At 43.8% G+C, this 16,483-nt stretch overlaps 1 protein-coding gene across 4 annotated transcripts in view; it reads left to right on the top strand.

Annotated features, from left to right (window-relative positions):
- Window positions 1–16,483, top strand: part of BMPR1B (bone morphogenetic protein receptor type 1B) — a 573,406-nt gene that overhangs the window by 456,280 nt on the left and 100,643 nt on the right. For all 4 annotated transcript variants that reach the window (XM_078676220.1, XM_078676218.1, XM_078676221.1 and 1 more), the window contains exons 3-4: window positions 10,874–10,976; window positions 15,107–15,209. In XM_078676220.1, the coding sequence (XP_078532346.1) occupies window positions 10,874–10,976; window positions 15,107–15,209 (206 nt within the window). The remainder of the gene's footprint in view (window positions 1–10,873; window positions 10,977–15,106; window positions 15,210–16,483) is intronic.

Below are 16,483 nucleotides of genomic sequence, written 5' to 3'. Positions count from 1 at the left end.
AGGCCTGAGCAGTCAAAACCGCTGCATGGATTTCGTGGATGGACAGATGTGACCAGACCTTTTTAGGTTGGAATTGATGTGTGCTGCATTCTTTTTGGAACCCTACAACCCTAGTTCTGTTAGGGCGACATTTGCAGATGTTTTGTCTTAACTACTGTAAGAGGCGCACCCAAGAAGGATCCCCTATTTGGTATACACATGGTGGAAGGCAATGTTTAGGGATGCAGAGATTAGAGGCTCGAGGTTTAAGATAAGAACTAACAATGACAAAAACTAATGATACACTTAAATTGACATTTCATGCAAAAAAGCTACTGATATGCAATTAAGAACTTACTGGCTAGTCTGTAGTTTGCCCTTCTAGACACAATTCTAGACAAAGTGTTCATTGACCTATTCAGTAAACACTGGGAGAATAATTTCCCTTTGAACAAACTCCTATGGGAAGATGGAGCTGGTTTGACAATAGTAATGTAAATGGCTTGCTGAACAACCCCTCTTGAGGTACAATCTTTTTAGGTCTCGCCTTTTCCCATTCCGCAGGAATGGAAAAGGAGAGAGTTCTAGTGGTCAAAATACTCGTCAAACTATGGCTTTTTCTGTGCGTTTTTTTTCGAGTTCACGTGAATCACGTGACCAAACAAGCACGCGCATCAGCCTCCCTCCCTCCCTCCTAATTGCATTTTTTCACGGCCGCCACCACATCAAAGGGCTTCTCCCAGCGTGCGCTCTGCGGCTTCTCCTCCCCTAATTATTCATGGCTGGCCGGCCGTACTTTCAGTTTCCCGGCCGCTCTTGTTTTTTTTTAATGGGGGGGGGGTTGCCTCTTTATCCATCGCCACTCCACCATGCTTCATGTTGCTCCGCCACTCCCTCAGTGTTGTGCTTGCCCTTGTGTGCTTCACCTCCCACGCATTGCTTTTTTTCCCTGTGTGCTTCTACCCGTTCCGCGTTGCTCTCTTTCTCCTGTGTGCTTCTGTTCTCACGTGCTCCATGTTGCTCTCTCTCTCCCTGCTTGCCAGCCGCCATCCTCTATGATCTTTCCCGCACCAGTACTTTCCGTGTTACTTCTGAGCTCAGCTTTCGTTATTTCGCTCCACCCGCCTTAAAAAAAAGCTTTGCCACTGCTTTATTTTTCTTTATTTACGAGTACAACTTGGATCAGTAAATGAAAAAAAAAAAGAAAACTTCACACGCACGCTGTAGGTGCGTTCATGTATTGTGCTTTTACCTACAAAATTACACAGCTGCTGCGACTGCATATTAGCATCTTTATTTTAATGGGGGGGTGCCTCTTTATCCATGCTGCACAACATCGCTAAACAAGCATTGGCATAGCCAATAGTTCTCGCCTTTGGGATCTTATAAGTGTTTAGTTATCCAGCACAATATCCTTGGTGCAACAACATCAACTGTTGCATGGCTAAACACGTATAAGGTACAAGGTTTAGCCATGCAACAGCTGATGTTGCATCAAGGATATTGTGCTGCAAAACTAAATAATTATAAGGTCCCAAAAGCGAGACCTATTGGCTATGCCAATGCTTGTTTCTCATGTCACTTGATTGTCCCATTGAACCATGATACTTTACTGCAAAATGTAAGTTTCACAAAGATTCAGTGAAATGTCCTTAATTGACACACTTTTTAGGGTTAGTTAGGATGTGGTAGTTTCGTCTAAAGACAACTCCACCGTCTCTGCTTGGTTTTGAGGCAGGTGAGGGAAAAAAATGCTGTTTGTAGCTCAGACGGTTCTAGAAACGCAGCAGCATGTTTTGACGCTCAGCAGAAGGTCTTTTTCCAAGGTTGACTCCTCACCTTTCTGCTGCTTATTGCTATATTTAGGTGTTAAATTGTGGTAATGAGGTACAACTTATGCCTAGACCATGGTAACCAGTGTAAAAATGACAAAATAATTAAATAATACTATCACAAAATGTGTTGCATTACGCAGAATCATTTCCTTTTTCTTGACGCATGATTTAGTCAACCCTGTCGGTTAATTCCAGTGGCATGATTTGTAGTTTGGCAAAGGAGGCTGGTTGGTGGCTTTAAGAAAGGTGTCACACGAACAGCACTAATATGCCACCAGCTCCTGCACTGCGGCAATGCAGATCATTGTGGGTTTGACTTGAGGGAGATCAGACTCGGTAGGAAGGTCCGCGCTACTGTGGTTGCAGCAGGCATAGAGCCCAGACAGGAAGCGTGGTAGAGAGGTAGCGTTAACGCTTTCTACCATAGTTTCCTGACGTTTGCGCTGGAGGTCAGCATGCTAGTGCGCTGATTCCTGAAGCTTCAAAATGGCAGCTGTAAAGCGGGCGCGCGCGCAGCGTGCCAAAGGCAAGCCCGTCTGCGCTCAACCGGGCCCAGGGACCCTGCCCGTTTGCCGATAATATACACCAGGGAACAACTCCTCTCACTTGGATGAACTCCGATGCTATGCAGGGAACGAGTGGGGTTACTGGACTGGCAGTTAATGGGACCACAAGTATGCGAGCACTGTAATTGCACAGTAAAGATGTGGGGCCAAATTAATGTAGATGTACCTAAATGCCATTCAGACAAAACCACACTGACCATGGGGCTTATTAATTGTCGCTGACTACCCAAACATAAAATTCAAATTCATCTACTTCTGGAGGAAGGCAGGTTTGATGCTCTGTTTTTTACTGAAACTTGACTCAATAAAAACTCTGCCCTAGACATCCTAGTGGCCCTGCCCCCTAGGTTTCACATTCATAGACTTGACCATATGGGGAAGATTGGAGGAGGTATTGCAGTTGTGGCTAAAGAAGAGTTTAAATGTACTCTCGAACACCTTCCCATCCCAGACTGCGAATGAGGTTAATTCACCATTTCCTTCACCCCTACCCATACCTTTTAAGGGCTGCTAATTTATAGACCCCCTGGGCCTGAGGCAGAGTTCTTAGAAGGTTTTCTGGACTTAGCCTCCAGTCTTTTGTTGAAGAAAACCCACATTACCATCCTAGGAGATAAGAGTATCCCCAACGTCAAGTGGCCAGAGCAAGAATTGGAGAGAGTAGTAGCACTTTCCCAACTTATAACAACTGCTACTCGCATCAAAGGTCATATACCCTGTGATCACCAATAACCATAACATCTCAATACTCCCCCACACCCCAGTACCGTGGTCGGAACACCATTTAATTTTGTTTGTATTAGAGAAGGGGAGGTAGCTAAGACTAGACTACATCCTATGAAGACTGCCCCCCCTCCCCAAGAGAGAAACTGGGCTAAGCTTAATGTAGAAACCTGGGTTGATTCCCTGTTGTCCTCTGGCTTCAGCACCTCTGGTAGCGTTGAGGAAGTATACACTAACTGGAAAAGGTGGATTCATCAGTCTTTGGAGGAATCCGCACCCAAAATTAACCCTAAACCAGTCAACCTTTTCAAAAATGCACCTTGCTTTAACTCTCCGCTAGCAGCATTAAAGAAAGGGCATAAAAAGCTGGAAATGGATTGGAAAAAGACCTGTGACCCCCTACTTAAAGCTAAATATAAGGCAACGATTAGCACCTAAGATACCCAAATGAGAGAGGTTCAGGCAGGGTTTTTTAAGGACAAGATTGCACAGGTTTAGAATTCTTCTGAAGAGTTGTTTAAAGTGGTGAAATCCCTGACCACGATTACACAAATGCCCCTCATCAGCAGGCCTCTAAGGAAAAATTAGATGCACTGGCCACATTATTTCACAAAAAGTTAATTGACATTTATAGCTCCTTCCATGTTGAACCGAACACCTCCAGAGGCCATGAAAGAGATCAAGCGGTTGGAGTAAGTCCTGCATTGATGCAGTTTCCCAAATTAGATAAGGAGACGGCCCAATCTCTCATGAGGGAGATTCGATCAGGCTCCTCTCTGGATCCCGCCCCCTCCCGTCCTTGTAAAGGCCATTGAGGCCCTTTTTCCATCTATTGTCAATCCTCTCTCTGCAGTCAGGCACAGTCCCCTCACTATGGAAACGGGCAATAATAAAACCACTGCTTAAAAAACCTAGTCTGGAGCCTGCCCGGCCAGAGGACTTCCGGCCAATATCACTTCTCCCATTTATTGGTAAAATTGTGGAGCAACATGCTAACAGAACTCTCTCACAATTCCTGGAAGATCATTTTCGGTGACCCCCTACACAGCATGGAATTCGCCCTGTTAGTGGTGTCCGAAGAACTAAAATTGACCCTGGATCAAGGAGGAGCACATGCAATACTGCTCCTGGACCTAAGTGCGGCATTGGCTACTATCGACTATGGCTTGCTGACTAACGGACTCTGGGCAATCGGTATTCAAGGGAATGCCCTGAACTGGTTGGGGTCCTTCCTCTAAGGGAGGTCCTTCAGGTTATGGAAGGTAGCCTCTTCTCTGATAGTAAGCCACTCATGTGCGGGGTGCCACAGGGCTCATCGCTTAGCCCCACGTTGTTTAATATCTATATGTGCCCACTGGCGGACATAATTCAAGGATATTGCATCTCAGTAATCTCATACGCTGATGACACCCAGTTGGTGGTGTCTCTTGACTCCAAGATCAATGGCGAATCAAGCCAGTTGGAGCCCTGTCTTGAACGGGTGGTCAAATGGATGACAGAGAGCTGTCTTAAAGTAAACTGGGAAAAAACCGAACTGATGGTCCTCGGCAATGCAGGGGTACCTTGGCCCCTGGCTAGCTGGCTACGCTGCCTAGGGAGCGCTCCAGTCCCGAGTACTGCTATCAAAAATCTCGGCTTCTAGATGGATAAAGAGCTCACCATAAATATCCAAGCAAGCAAGGTGGCAGGTACTTGCTTTGGGCTGCTAATAATGCTCAGGAAAATTCCCCTACAGCTAAGGAAAAAGGTGATACACTCCCTGGTCACGTCCGCCTTGATGATGGCAACGCGCTCCTTTTGGGCACTCTGAAGTATGTCGTGAATAAGTTACAGCTGGCTCAGAATGCAGCGGCTAGACTTCTTTGTCAGGGCCCAATGAAGGAATTAGTGAAGAAGCATTGCAGACAGCTACATTGTCTCCCCAGTGAGGCGAGAATTAAATTTAAAGTACTTTGTACCACATGTAGAACCATAAACAACACAGGGCCCAGCAAGATTAGAAATGTAGTCGGCCTATAACTCCCTAAGAGAAAACTGAGGTCAGGCTCTTAGAGATTGTTTAAGCGTTACCAAAATAAAAAAGGGCCAGATTGGGGGGGGGGGTCAGAATACACCATCAGGAAGAAACGTTGTTTAATGATTGCAACTAACCTCCTTCTTTCTCGCTTCTGTGTTCGTGCTTAGCGCTGGGAGGCCTCCGGGTAGCCATGCGCTTTATAAATCTGAATAATAATAATTGAGGGATCTTTTCTATCTGGAAACTGGCAACTATGTGTAACTCAGCACTTAAATGTCGTAGTGACTCCACCACTCATCACCTAGTCTTTAGACAAAGGAAGGCTTTTGCAGAAGTGCTTTTGTAACTAAAAACTATTTGGAGGGTGCTTAAGATTTACTCACTTTTGAGCTGTTAAACTTTAAAGAGCAAACACAATTCTGAAGCAGATGAACCCAAGTTGTTCCTTACAACTTGCTCCTTTCCTGAGTTCTGGTCAGCCTTTGTGACACATCTCTGTGTGATCTTCTGAAGTTGTTTAGTGATGACCATACCTATGTTGATGATAGTCTGTACGCGGGGCTTAAAACATAGAAAGGACTGACCAAGTTACTTAAATCATCCATGATGTTGAATGTTTTTAGTCATGGCAAGCAGCACTGTCCTGGATCCCTCAGTATGCTTCCCTGGGTTTGCTCTTTTCCTTTTGTTGCTCTAATTAACCCGAAACTTGTGTCCTTTAGAGGACTGTGCTGTTTACCTCTCGCAGAGTCGCCATTTATTTATTTGTCAAGCAGGTTTATGCACTTTGTTGTATGAGATAGTTTCGTACACTTAGTAGGTTCCTTTCTTATGAATAGACCAGTAGTTTTTAGGTGACTGTGCACAATTAGAGGTGTGCAGTCCTTCAAAATTGAAATTGGGTTTCAAGTTTCTATTTCAGTGGTGCCTTTTTCACATAGGTGGATCTTCTTGTTTGCGTCCTTTTCCCCACTTTTCAAGCAATGACGTGATTGTCTTCCTTCTCTGACTTGTATGTCTGCTGGTTGGTGTTTTGTTAGCCTCTTTATCGAGTGTTCAAAACCTGGAAACTATAGTAACAACTTTCACTGTGGTGAGATCCGTTTTTATGGTTAATATATCTATAACCATTTTTTATGGTTAATATTTCTATAACCATTGCTATCTGTGATGGAGAACACATTTTTAAACTGCTCAAAGCGTAAAACATCCTGCTTACACAATTGCCATAATCTTGAAGCATCCCTTTGTAAAGACAATGTTGTACTTCTGGACATTTGGAACCCTTTGATTTAGTGCTTATTGGCTGGTATATGGCCTTATCACAGTGTGGATAAGAACACGGAAGACGTTGTTGGAGGAGTAAGAGTTACAGAGCTACAACCAGGGCATGGTGAAAGTGTTTTTTGATCCAGCTAAAAACATGGCTGTTCTGAGTTGCTTGTTATGGAGATCCCCATCTGACGCTAGCGTGGATACCACCACAGGGTAGCTGTGCACTCTATAAACTTTTAAAAATAAATGTAAATCTCCTTCAAACAACAGCATGCCTAAATCTCAATCATCTTGTGATAACTTCTAACAATGAAGTCACTCAAGGAGCTCACATATGAAAGAAAATGTCACGGATCCAAATGCATAACTCTAAAGCACAATATTACCAGCCCCTGATAAACTCTGCAGATTTGGGGCATTCTGTGCAGTTATCAGACTCTGTGCTAATCCTTGCTCCTGTATTCAGTGCTCGTCCTTAACTCACGCATTGTGTCTTCAGAGAAAACCCAAAAGTAAAGTGTGGTATCTCCAACAGCTCCCACCAGACCACCTCCTAAACAGGCCTACTCAATCATTCTTGGAGAAAATAAAGCTACACTGAATTACAAAGATACTATCCTGTCTTACATCTTCCTGATAGACCGATGATGCTATCCCAGCCAGTTTAATAAGGAATGCTCTTATCCTGAGGCTCCAAACCCTCCCTGAATTATCAACACCAACTTTGTAGAGTCAACCTTATTGAAACCAATGGATCAATAACCCACTACCCCTCTAATTTAGAAGTGGAATCTGAAGCCATAGTTTTCAAAACTTCATAAGCGCACTGATTGAAAAACGTGTCTTTCTTCACCCTCTCCTCCATATGGACAAACACCCTCCTAGAGGCTTAGAAATTTACATTATGACTCATTGCAGTACTGTGACAGCACCTGTAGGACTTTCACAATTTACATATCCTTGGTGAGTGGTACCCCGCCTGCTACCCTAGCACTTTTGTCAGATGCATTTGATGTAGTAAACTAGGGTACTCCAAGAAACACTGCCGCTATGGGCTGGAGTTTGTGTTAATCTTTTAGACTGATGTTCTACTTTTGGTGCTGGAAGCTCTCACTTTTAGAGTCTGTCATCCAAGTCTCCAATCCTACCTATAACATTGCGCACGGTGTTCGACGTCCCACCAGAGATTCTCAGCTGCAGCCTTTGCTCTCTGTTGAGGTGCCTGCAGATGTACAGTATAAAGGATGCCATCACTGCTTCATTTCTGTTTTAAAGAATAAGCACCGGGGCACAACGTTTTTCTCAGAAGCCTTCCTCAGGTGCTACCCAATGTCAGGAGTGCTGAACATCAAGGCTGTCCAGTCTTGATTGCACGTCATGCCTCTTTCATCCACCGCCCTACACTTCCTGCCCCTTTATCCTACTCTGTCGGGGCTTCTCAGCCATTCTTTCTCCCTTTGTCAGTGTTCTTTATTTCTTGTCCTAGTCCTTCCTGCATTACTCTCTATTGCTTTGTGTCAAAATGTATAAAGGTTAAAAAATAAGTCCTGGTGCCCAACGATTATTGCCTATGGGCCCCATCTGGGCCACTGGCTCAAACTAAGCACTATGTTCAATGCAGCACTGTCAACAGATACAGAAACTAATGTCTGAACAGTGGTACAGAAGTAGTATACATATATTAAGTTTATACTTCAAAGGTATCATGGTGTGTGTTTGCTATCGCATTATACCAGAGTTATGGGTTAGGGGCCTACCTTAAAACAGTTTAATGTAGGAGCCATTTAAACTTTATAGATTTTGCAAAATGTTCACCCCTTATTGGTGTCTCTATGGGACTTTTTCTAGTGGGGCTGGGATTGAGCACAGTCTTCTTCTAGGATACTCTACTGTGGCATGGAGATTTATTGGGTTGAGCTGGTGTTATTTGTTGCATTTGTCACTGTGATGCGGGATAGGAGTCACCAAATCTCCCAACCCTTTTCTTCAGGGATTCAATAGACGTGTGAGCGCTGTTACTAGCTGGTAAGGGGAAAGAAAAAGTTTAGAAGTATGGACAGAAGCTTGGCATTTTATAGGGAAATCTCTAACCTTGATTGATGGAGCTTCTAGCTCTGGAGGGCCAATTGTGAATCTGCCTTAAAGGTACCAAATTCCATATTGCATTATATGGCATTTCTTTGAAGTATCACCTTGCTAGAATTCAAAGTTCACAGCCCTGATTTCTGCTCGCGAAAACATATTGAAAACCATTTGCCTTATGGCTACCCTTCCATCCTTTCCTAGAAAAAAAGCTCTTGACATGTTTGCCAAGGAATGACTCGTATTGGAACAGTCTCGAAGAGGTAACGTGCCACAGGATCAAAGCTTTTTACCACGAATGTTATATAATCCAAGAAAATTAGGAATAAGACAGGAGAACAATAGACGGGCCCCAAGAAAAAGCTTCCTGAATAAAGAAAGACAAAAGTGTCTGTTGGAAGAAGCCTTGTTTAAAAAAAAATGACTCCCATTCTCTCTCTGGGAATTTCACTGAAAAAAACAATTCTGGCCTCCTGTTCTAATTACACCAGCAAATATCAAATACACCCTGCGCATACAATGGTGGCAGACTGCACAGAAATGTAGACGTTTTGAAACATGATTGTATTACAGTTTATGAACTTTCGAAGTACTTCATTACAGTTTTATTTAACTGTCGTGGTATAGTTGCGTAAATGACACCCTGAAATAATTTAAAGGCGAGGTTTTATTTTGTGAGTGGTTTTTCTTACCCTGAAATAATTTAAAGGTGAGGTTTTATTTTGTGAGTGGTTTTTCTTTTTTCAGTAGGACCATTTGCATGTATTTTAAACTGTTAGTTTTGAACTACAGTGACCATCTCTACATCGCCGCTGCCTTGTATCTCGTAGCAGTGTTGGTTCCTAAGCCCCCATGCCATTCGTAGAGGTGCAAAAGACGCTTGCAATATAGTTTGATATTCACAGAATACAAGATGATTCTGGCAGCTTTTCACTGGGCGAGAATCCTTGGTATGGTCAAAATGGGGTTATGGAAAAAGTGAGACTGGTTCAGCGGGTGGATTTTCTACCGTAGCTGTGGAGCTCATGTAAACAAAACTACAACAGCGTGGCATTGATCCTTTTTTAATATTAAGATTGTATTATTGGAAATAAATCTTTTGAACTACCAGGTAGGGGATTCTCCTAATTCTAACCTCCGTTTTGCACTGCTTCCAAATGTAATCAATCCCTCCACTCTCTTAGCCTTCTTCCTCTCCAGCCTCGTGATTTGGAAATTCCCCCAAAGTCCTCCAATTCACGAGTTGGCATTGCTGGATCCTAGGCACAGCAGCCCTGTCTAGCACCCTGTCTGTGTCAATATAATGAGATGCTTCTTAAGGGGAACTTAGAAACATGGTGGCCATGTTTAATCATTGGTGCAAAGCGATTGAGTTAATGTAATCTGGGTTTTACACTTTAAAATATCATAGATTGTTGCAGCCCAGGAACGTGGCTACTACCTACGTGCATGGACAATGGGACTCAGGGGTGTAACGGACCCACTGTTCCCCAGTCATTACTTTCGCTTACTACCCTCCTAGCAACAGGGTTTCTTTACCTTGTTTGATTTCTGGCCCATGATTCTCTTGCTACTCCCGTGTTGTCTTTTGGCAAGGTGGCTTTACCTAAATCCATGTCCATACCTTTTAAGGAATGAAATTATAACTTTAACTCTGTCCTGTGACTTTTTATCAAGCCCCACCACCTGTCGGTGTTGGAGGTAGGGAGGGGGGCGGGGTGTAGGCGTATTGCAAGTAAAGAGACTGGTACCAGAGTTTAACTCAGAAGATCAGGTGCCAACTAGGAACAGCAGTACAAGCGGCACATTTAATTTGCATTAAACTATTAAAAACACCAATTTGGCCCATAGACTTTGTTGAGGGGTAACAATCAGGCAGATATTGTTGTTGAAGTGCAGGCATTGGAAGGCAATGGGAAAGCTTTTACAAAGGTCACTATCTCGACATTATCCATGGTGTACTTTTTTTAAAGTAAATAGTATTTTGTTGTACGTAAGAAAAAATATTTTATTTGTATTGTATATGACTAAGATTTTTTAAGAGTATTACCCAGGCAGGTTCCAATTGTCAATCTAGTGCAATTCAGAAACCATACAGTAGAAAGGGAACTCACTAGCACAAACCTCCAGGTTCACCAGGTTGGGTTTGATGAGATGCCCACAGATAACGCTGATGGTGAGGTAAGTGTCCCTTGTGACTCTGATGTGTAAAATCACAGGCTCCATTTCTTGACTTCCTCCACTCACGACCCAAGCACACATACCATGGTGGCATCTGTGCCTCTCTGGTTGCATCTACTGTCTGAAGTGTCTGTATATGGATTGACAAAGTGCTTCCACCTGCGCATCCCTTATTCTGCCACCGCACAATCTGATTTGCTCTTTCCTATCCTCAGCACGACAGGGTACTGTTTCACCAAAATAGAAGAGGAGGAGTCTGGAGCAATTCTGCTCACCTCTGGATGTCTGGGACTAGAAGGATCCGACTTCCAGTGCCGGGTAAGGAGAGAGGCGTGCAACAAAGACCTATCTGTCTGCTCCAAACTTATTCATTCAAGTAGAAGTTATCAGTAGCAGTGAGTGCGTCCACATGTTGGGGCTCTTTTTTAATTTGGAAAGGTGATCCTTGGTGATGTGCGCAGGAGAGAGAGTGTGTTTGTGTTAATAATGATTACTAATTCTGTTATACAGCTATGCACCGGTTAATTCTTTTCCTATGCAGCTGAGTTCTTCAAACAAAGCAATAGCCTGGATGCTGATGTGTCTCTTCGCTTAAGAGAATTCTGGTGCATATATTTGTATTGCTAAATGGTGCATTTATTGCACATACTCTTTACACTTACATGATACACATTTAAAGGGCACCAGTGTACATGCACGAATGTGCATAAAGATTGGAACTCTGTGAATTTGTAAAGTATACACCATACAGCTGCCAGGGGCCCTTAAAGTGCACATAATGAATGGTATGGTGTGGTACGCAAGTAGGTATGTGGTATTTATATGGAGTGAATACAGCGGAGCACTGTACAATGTCAAGAAAATGATAATGGATTAAGGATGTGGCAGCAGAACTTGATCCATGCACCACATGTTGTTCTCTAGCTTAGCTGTGAATGTTCTGTCTTGAGGGATATGAATGGCTTTACTGAATTCTAGGCAGGCCACATCCTTTGCTCTCCATCATGTGGTGAGACTGTTTCTTGACTTTAATTACTATAATGCTTCTTGATGACGGTCTACAGGCAGTCTGGAGGAGGGTAGGTTGAGTGGCAATGTACTGCATCAAATGAAGTGTCCCGTAGTTTCCCCGGGACCCTCCGCCATGCCTAAGGGGCCATTTCCTGCTCACCTTTGGGTGGAATCATTTGGCTGCAACCATGCAGGTGCAGTATTGTACTTGTTGAGTGGCTACCCTTTATTTGTAAAGGTGTCCCCTGCCCCCCAAAAAAGGGGACAAGAATTAACTGTTAATTTTGGTCCTGATAAAATGCCGACTGATCCTTAGGGCAATTTAGGCAAGAAACATGTCGACCTCACTTTATCTATAGCTGTCCAGGTGCATTGTTACTGAAGGTTTGCACCACTGTTTTTATTTAGTCCTGGTACCCCTTCCCCATGAATACATTGTTGGGGGTACCTGAATCTATTTTAGACACACTTCACCCTTTACTTAGACACACACTTGCTCAGTCCCCTCTCATGCATTCAGCTAACTGGCGCATACAGATCAAAAGATCTCTGATAAAGAGCCCCCCGGCCCGTCTGGCATTGCAGTGCTGGCCAGACGAGGAGCTCCCAATGATGAAGCATGACACCCCATTAAGTGTGTGAGGGCATTAAGATCTGACCTTCTGGTCCTCCTGTGACCAAACTGGACCGTTTTGTGATTTCGCCACCTTGCTTATGAGGAACAACTCTTGCCTTGATGGTTAGTCTATTAATTTCTAGGAGGAGCATAGGTGTAGGACCTCTCTAAATATTGAGCTCCTCATTCCTCTACTTGATACAATAATTATCTTGAGGATTCCTGCCATTCCTGGTACCAGCACTTGAGAACATAGTGCCACCTCAGGGCAGGAAAATGAGCTGTACCGTAATACACTAAAATTGTGAGGCCATGCTTTGCAAAGCACATCAGTCCAGTTTGCATCTGGTCCCTCCCCTCTCGCATCTACAACTTGCTGCTTGTTCACGTTGGAATAAGGCCAGCCTCTCAGAAACATTATTCCAGCTGAGTGGATGGAGAATGTGAAAATCAGAAGAGTTAATCTGCAAACCTGCTGTAAAATTGAAAGAAGGGATGGGAGTTTTATATCAAGCCCTTGGAAATTACTTTGTAACTTATCACACCTTCTTGATCTAGGGGATGCAAATGTCTCGTTTTCAAATTGTGAAATCTGCCTTTTGCTCTAATTTTGAGTACTGTGGAAGAAGACCTGTGCAGTGACCGTAGGTGGAGGTACATGGGATATCTAGTGATCATCTAGTGGACTGAGCCATCTCTCAAAGGAGGGTTACACCAGTGAAGGCCTTCTGTGTAGTGAATCAGTTTCTTATTAGTAGAACTCCAATGGTGCCTCCCAATTATTGGTAAGGACTTAGGCCATTAATAGTAAATTGAGGATGTCAGAGTACAAACCTGCCTACCCTCTTCACTTGCATCTGGGTGCCGTAGAGTTTATAAGTGTTAATAGTTCTTTGGATGGAATTGTCCACATTTGATCCACTTTGTTTCCTTAATGTGTCTTTGTCTGGCCGGTTGATTGGGAGCTCATGTTTGTGGTGGACCATTTGGGTCATTTCGTCTTGATATAAACGAAGATTGTTGAAAGAGCAAATACCCTTGATGGGGAAGGACTGGAACAGTGTGGGTTGTGGCTGCGTTTCTGACCAGAAAGGCTCGCCCAGTAGTCGATCTATCTTCGGTACAGTTGATTCTCCACCATGCCAGTATGACCTCTCTTGGTAAACTTTTGTGACAGCGTCTACTCGGTTGAGGATCATTTCTCAATGACAGCCTTCAATATAAAGTTATTAAGGTGCTGAGATTTTCTGCCAAGACCTAAACACTCCTCCTTTTGATGTTTGGCCATAGAACTGCCTTACACCAAGTCATTCTGTCTAGCACTTATGCCGCATGTACTGTAGAGAAGTGTGAGCAGAAATGAATCCCTCCGTGAAAGAGGACCGGACACAGAATAATCCTAATGGCGATCACATTGGCTGTCATGAAATGAGGAACTGAAGGGTTTGTTTGAAGCAACAGTCCAATTTCTCAATTGTTATGTCTCAGTTTCTGGTCCACCTGAAAGTGGCACAAAGTTTTCTCTTGCTGGAACACTAATTGGGTAACCTTAAGAGCGCCCTTGCAAGTATCAAATAAAGCAATCCTATTTGCCTGAAAGGCATAGTGGTGGATTTTGTAACCACACAGTTACATATAGAAAAAATCCATCATGTGTGTCACCGTGCATTTTAAGTCTGTTATATATGTAGGACTATAGGAACATTAGAACATATTTTTATGCTAAGAGGAAAGTGAATACATGGAAAATTGTTCTTTGCTGAAGCAGCAAATGGACATTTGCAGCCGAGCCAGTGAGGGAGATTCTGAAGACCAGCGGCTCTTGGGCGGTACTAGCATGGAAAGCATCAGTAGGCTGGATCACACTGCCAGTCCTTACGAATTGGGTCACTCAGTTTCTGTGTGCTAACATGACTGCCAAAGAGGAGGAGCAACACAGCAACAATTACTGGATGAGCAGTAATCCTAACTAACATACAAAGACTATAATTACTAATTCAGCAACTTATCCATGACTAACAAGCCAATGTTTAAAACCTCTCTTATAGTGTCTTCTTTATGAAAGGCATTTACTAAGATGTGCTCTCTGCCCACTGGGCGCAGTTTATCTACACCATGTTTTCAGAAACGCACAATGATTCAAATTATTTGTAGAAGGGAGGTGTGAGGAAAAGTGCACCTGGAAAGGATCAATGGAAAAAAGATTGGAAACTTATATTACAATACAGTTGTTTCATCATAGTGCCATTTACAATGCAGTCAGTACCACGACTGTGACGTTACCACGAGTTCCATTACAGCGCAAGTCATTACAATGACTTGCTTTAGGGAATGCAGTGTTGGACTGGTGTTGGATTTAAGTCTTAACACCTTCCCTACGGATCCACTGACTCTCATTGGAATAGTAATTTAAACTATTCCAAAGTCCAGCGCTTCCCTAAAGCAAGTCATTGTTATGACTTGGGTTGGAATGGAACTCATGGTAATGACAGTCGTGGTATTGACTCCGTTGTTAAGCCACGCTTTGTTTTGGTGTGCGTGGTAATGGATGCTATTCAAAAAAGATGAGTGCAGTGTATAGTAACATCATAATTGGGTTTAAAAAATGTACTTGAGCACATCAGTAGTAGATTCATTTTCATCCTTTGTGTGAATGCCAGAGCAGTTTGTTGTATTAACAATAAATGTATATTTTATGTTGTATATAATCTGCTTGTCAGTTGCGTTCTTATTGCCAGTAACCCGCTTGATCCCCTCTGTGAAAATTTGCCAGCCATGGGTACCATCATTACAAGCTGTATTGTGAATGCTTCTATTGCAGGACACCCCAGTCTCCCACCAGAGGAGAGCTATTGAATGCTGCAGAGACAGACACTATTGCAATGATTACCTCAACCCTACGTTGCCCCCACCAAGGCACACAGGTGAGCAAACGTAGAATGTGACTTTACATAAGAATTGTCAGCTGCCAATGAAAATCCTCTCTTGTTTGCATGCTTACCACACTGCAAGGTGGCCGAGGAAAGTCATATTATTCCCTCGCCAAAAGCAGGAGTTGCTTCCCGCCCATAGTCGAAAGTAGGCCAGACACCAGCTTGAATAAGACTTTAGAATTCAGAGGTGGGTGGAGCTGTATCCTCAGGCGGAGCGATTCTCTGGGTTACAGATTCACTCAATATTTTTAGGTCTTGCCTGAGGCAGCGCATGCGCTGCTCTGCAAGACATTTAGTGTGTGGGCTTTTAAAAGTCAAACCACAGCTTTTTGGCAGGCGTAGAGCGTCCGGTTAGGCGCACAATGACGAGCAGGGGCGCCATCTGGCTTTCCTCTCTCTTCATGGTGTGCGCACATCGCACACCACTCGCCAGCCTGCTTTCACTTTTACAGTCGCGCGCTCCACTCGCGTCCGTTTTTTTTTTCTTTTGGCAAGCGCGCACACATCTCCCGCTTGTTGGCATGGTTAACGTTACGAGTGTAGACAGCCTGTTGATGGATGCGTTTTTGCCTTTCCTTCTCTGCTGCCCACTTCACCAAGCTTGGATGCTACAGAAAGAAATTTCTTGGTTTTTCCACCGAGGGAGAAATGTGCTGAAGGTAAGATGCTTCTGCATCGAGCTGTGTAGTTCCTCACGCTGAGCAGTCACATTCCACGGGCTGCAGTCGCCCCGCGCTCCACTCCCTGGCTGTCAGGCCTCCTTGTTAATACAGTCTCTGGGTGCCGCATGGCGCGCAAGTGTAGTCCGTAACCAGCAGGGTGTTTAGGTGGGGAAGTCTCGTCCCTACGTGTGAGGTCTCTTTGTAGTTTGCTGAGGTAACTCGCGTCTACATGCTGCCTGTTGATGACGTATACTGATTTTCTCAGCATCACTCTAATTGTACCAGTGCTGTCTTTACCCCACTCGGTCCACCATATTCCAGCTCCCGAGCTGTGGCCTCACCCTGCATCTTTGGACCACTGAGCGTGTTTATTTGGACACATGATTGACTTTTGACTTCTCACCGTCGCTTCAGCATTTCTTGTGAACAGTCTAACTTCCCTGGTTTAAAGTGGATGAATGTTTGATAATCTTCAGAATAAAGAGTGTGGGGCAAGAATGTTTGAAGGGGACACTGCCTTCCTTGAGTCTTTCTACTGCACTCCTGGAAGTGGTCACCTGGTTCTACTACATTGCCCAAACACTAATGGAATATGCAAGAACC

Source organism: Lissotriton helveticus, chromosome 2_1 (assembly GCF_964261635.1).
Source record: "Lissotriton helveticus chromosome 2_1, aLisHel1.1, whole genome shotgun sequence".
In the NCBI taxonomy this organism is placed as follows: domain Eukaryota; kingdom Metazoa; phylum Chordata; class Amphibia; order Caudata; family Salamandridae; genus Lissotriton; species Lissotriton helveticus.
This window is presented reverse-complemented; position numbering and strand designations above follow the sequence as displayed.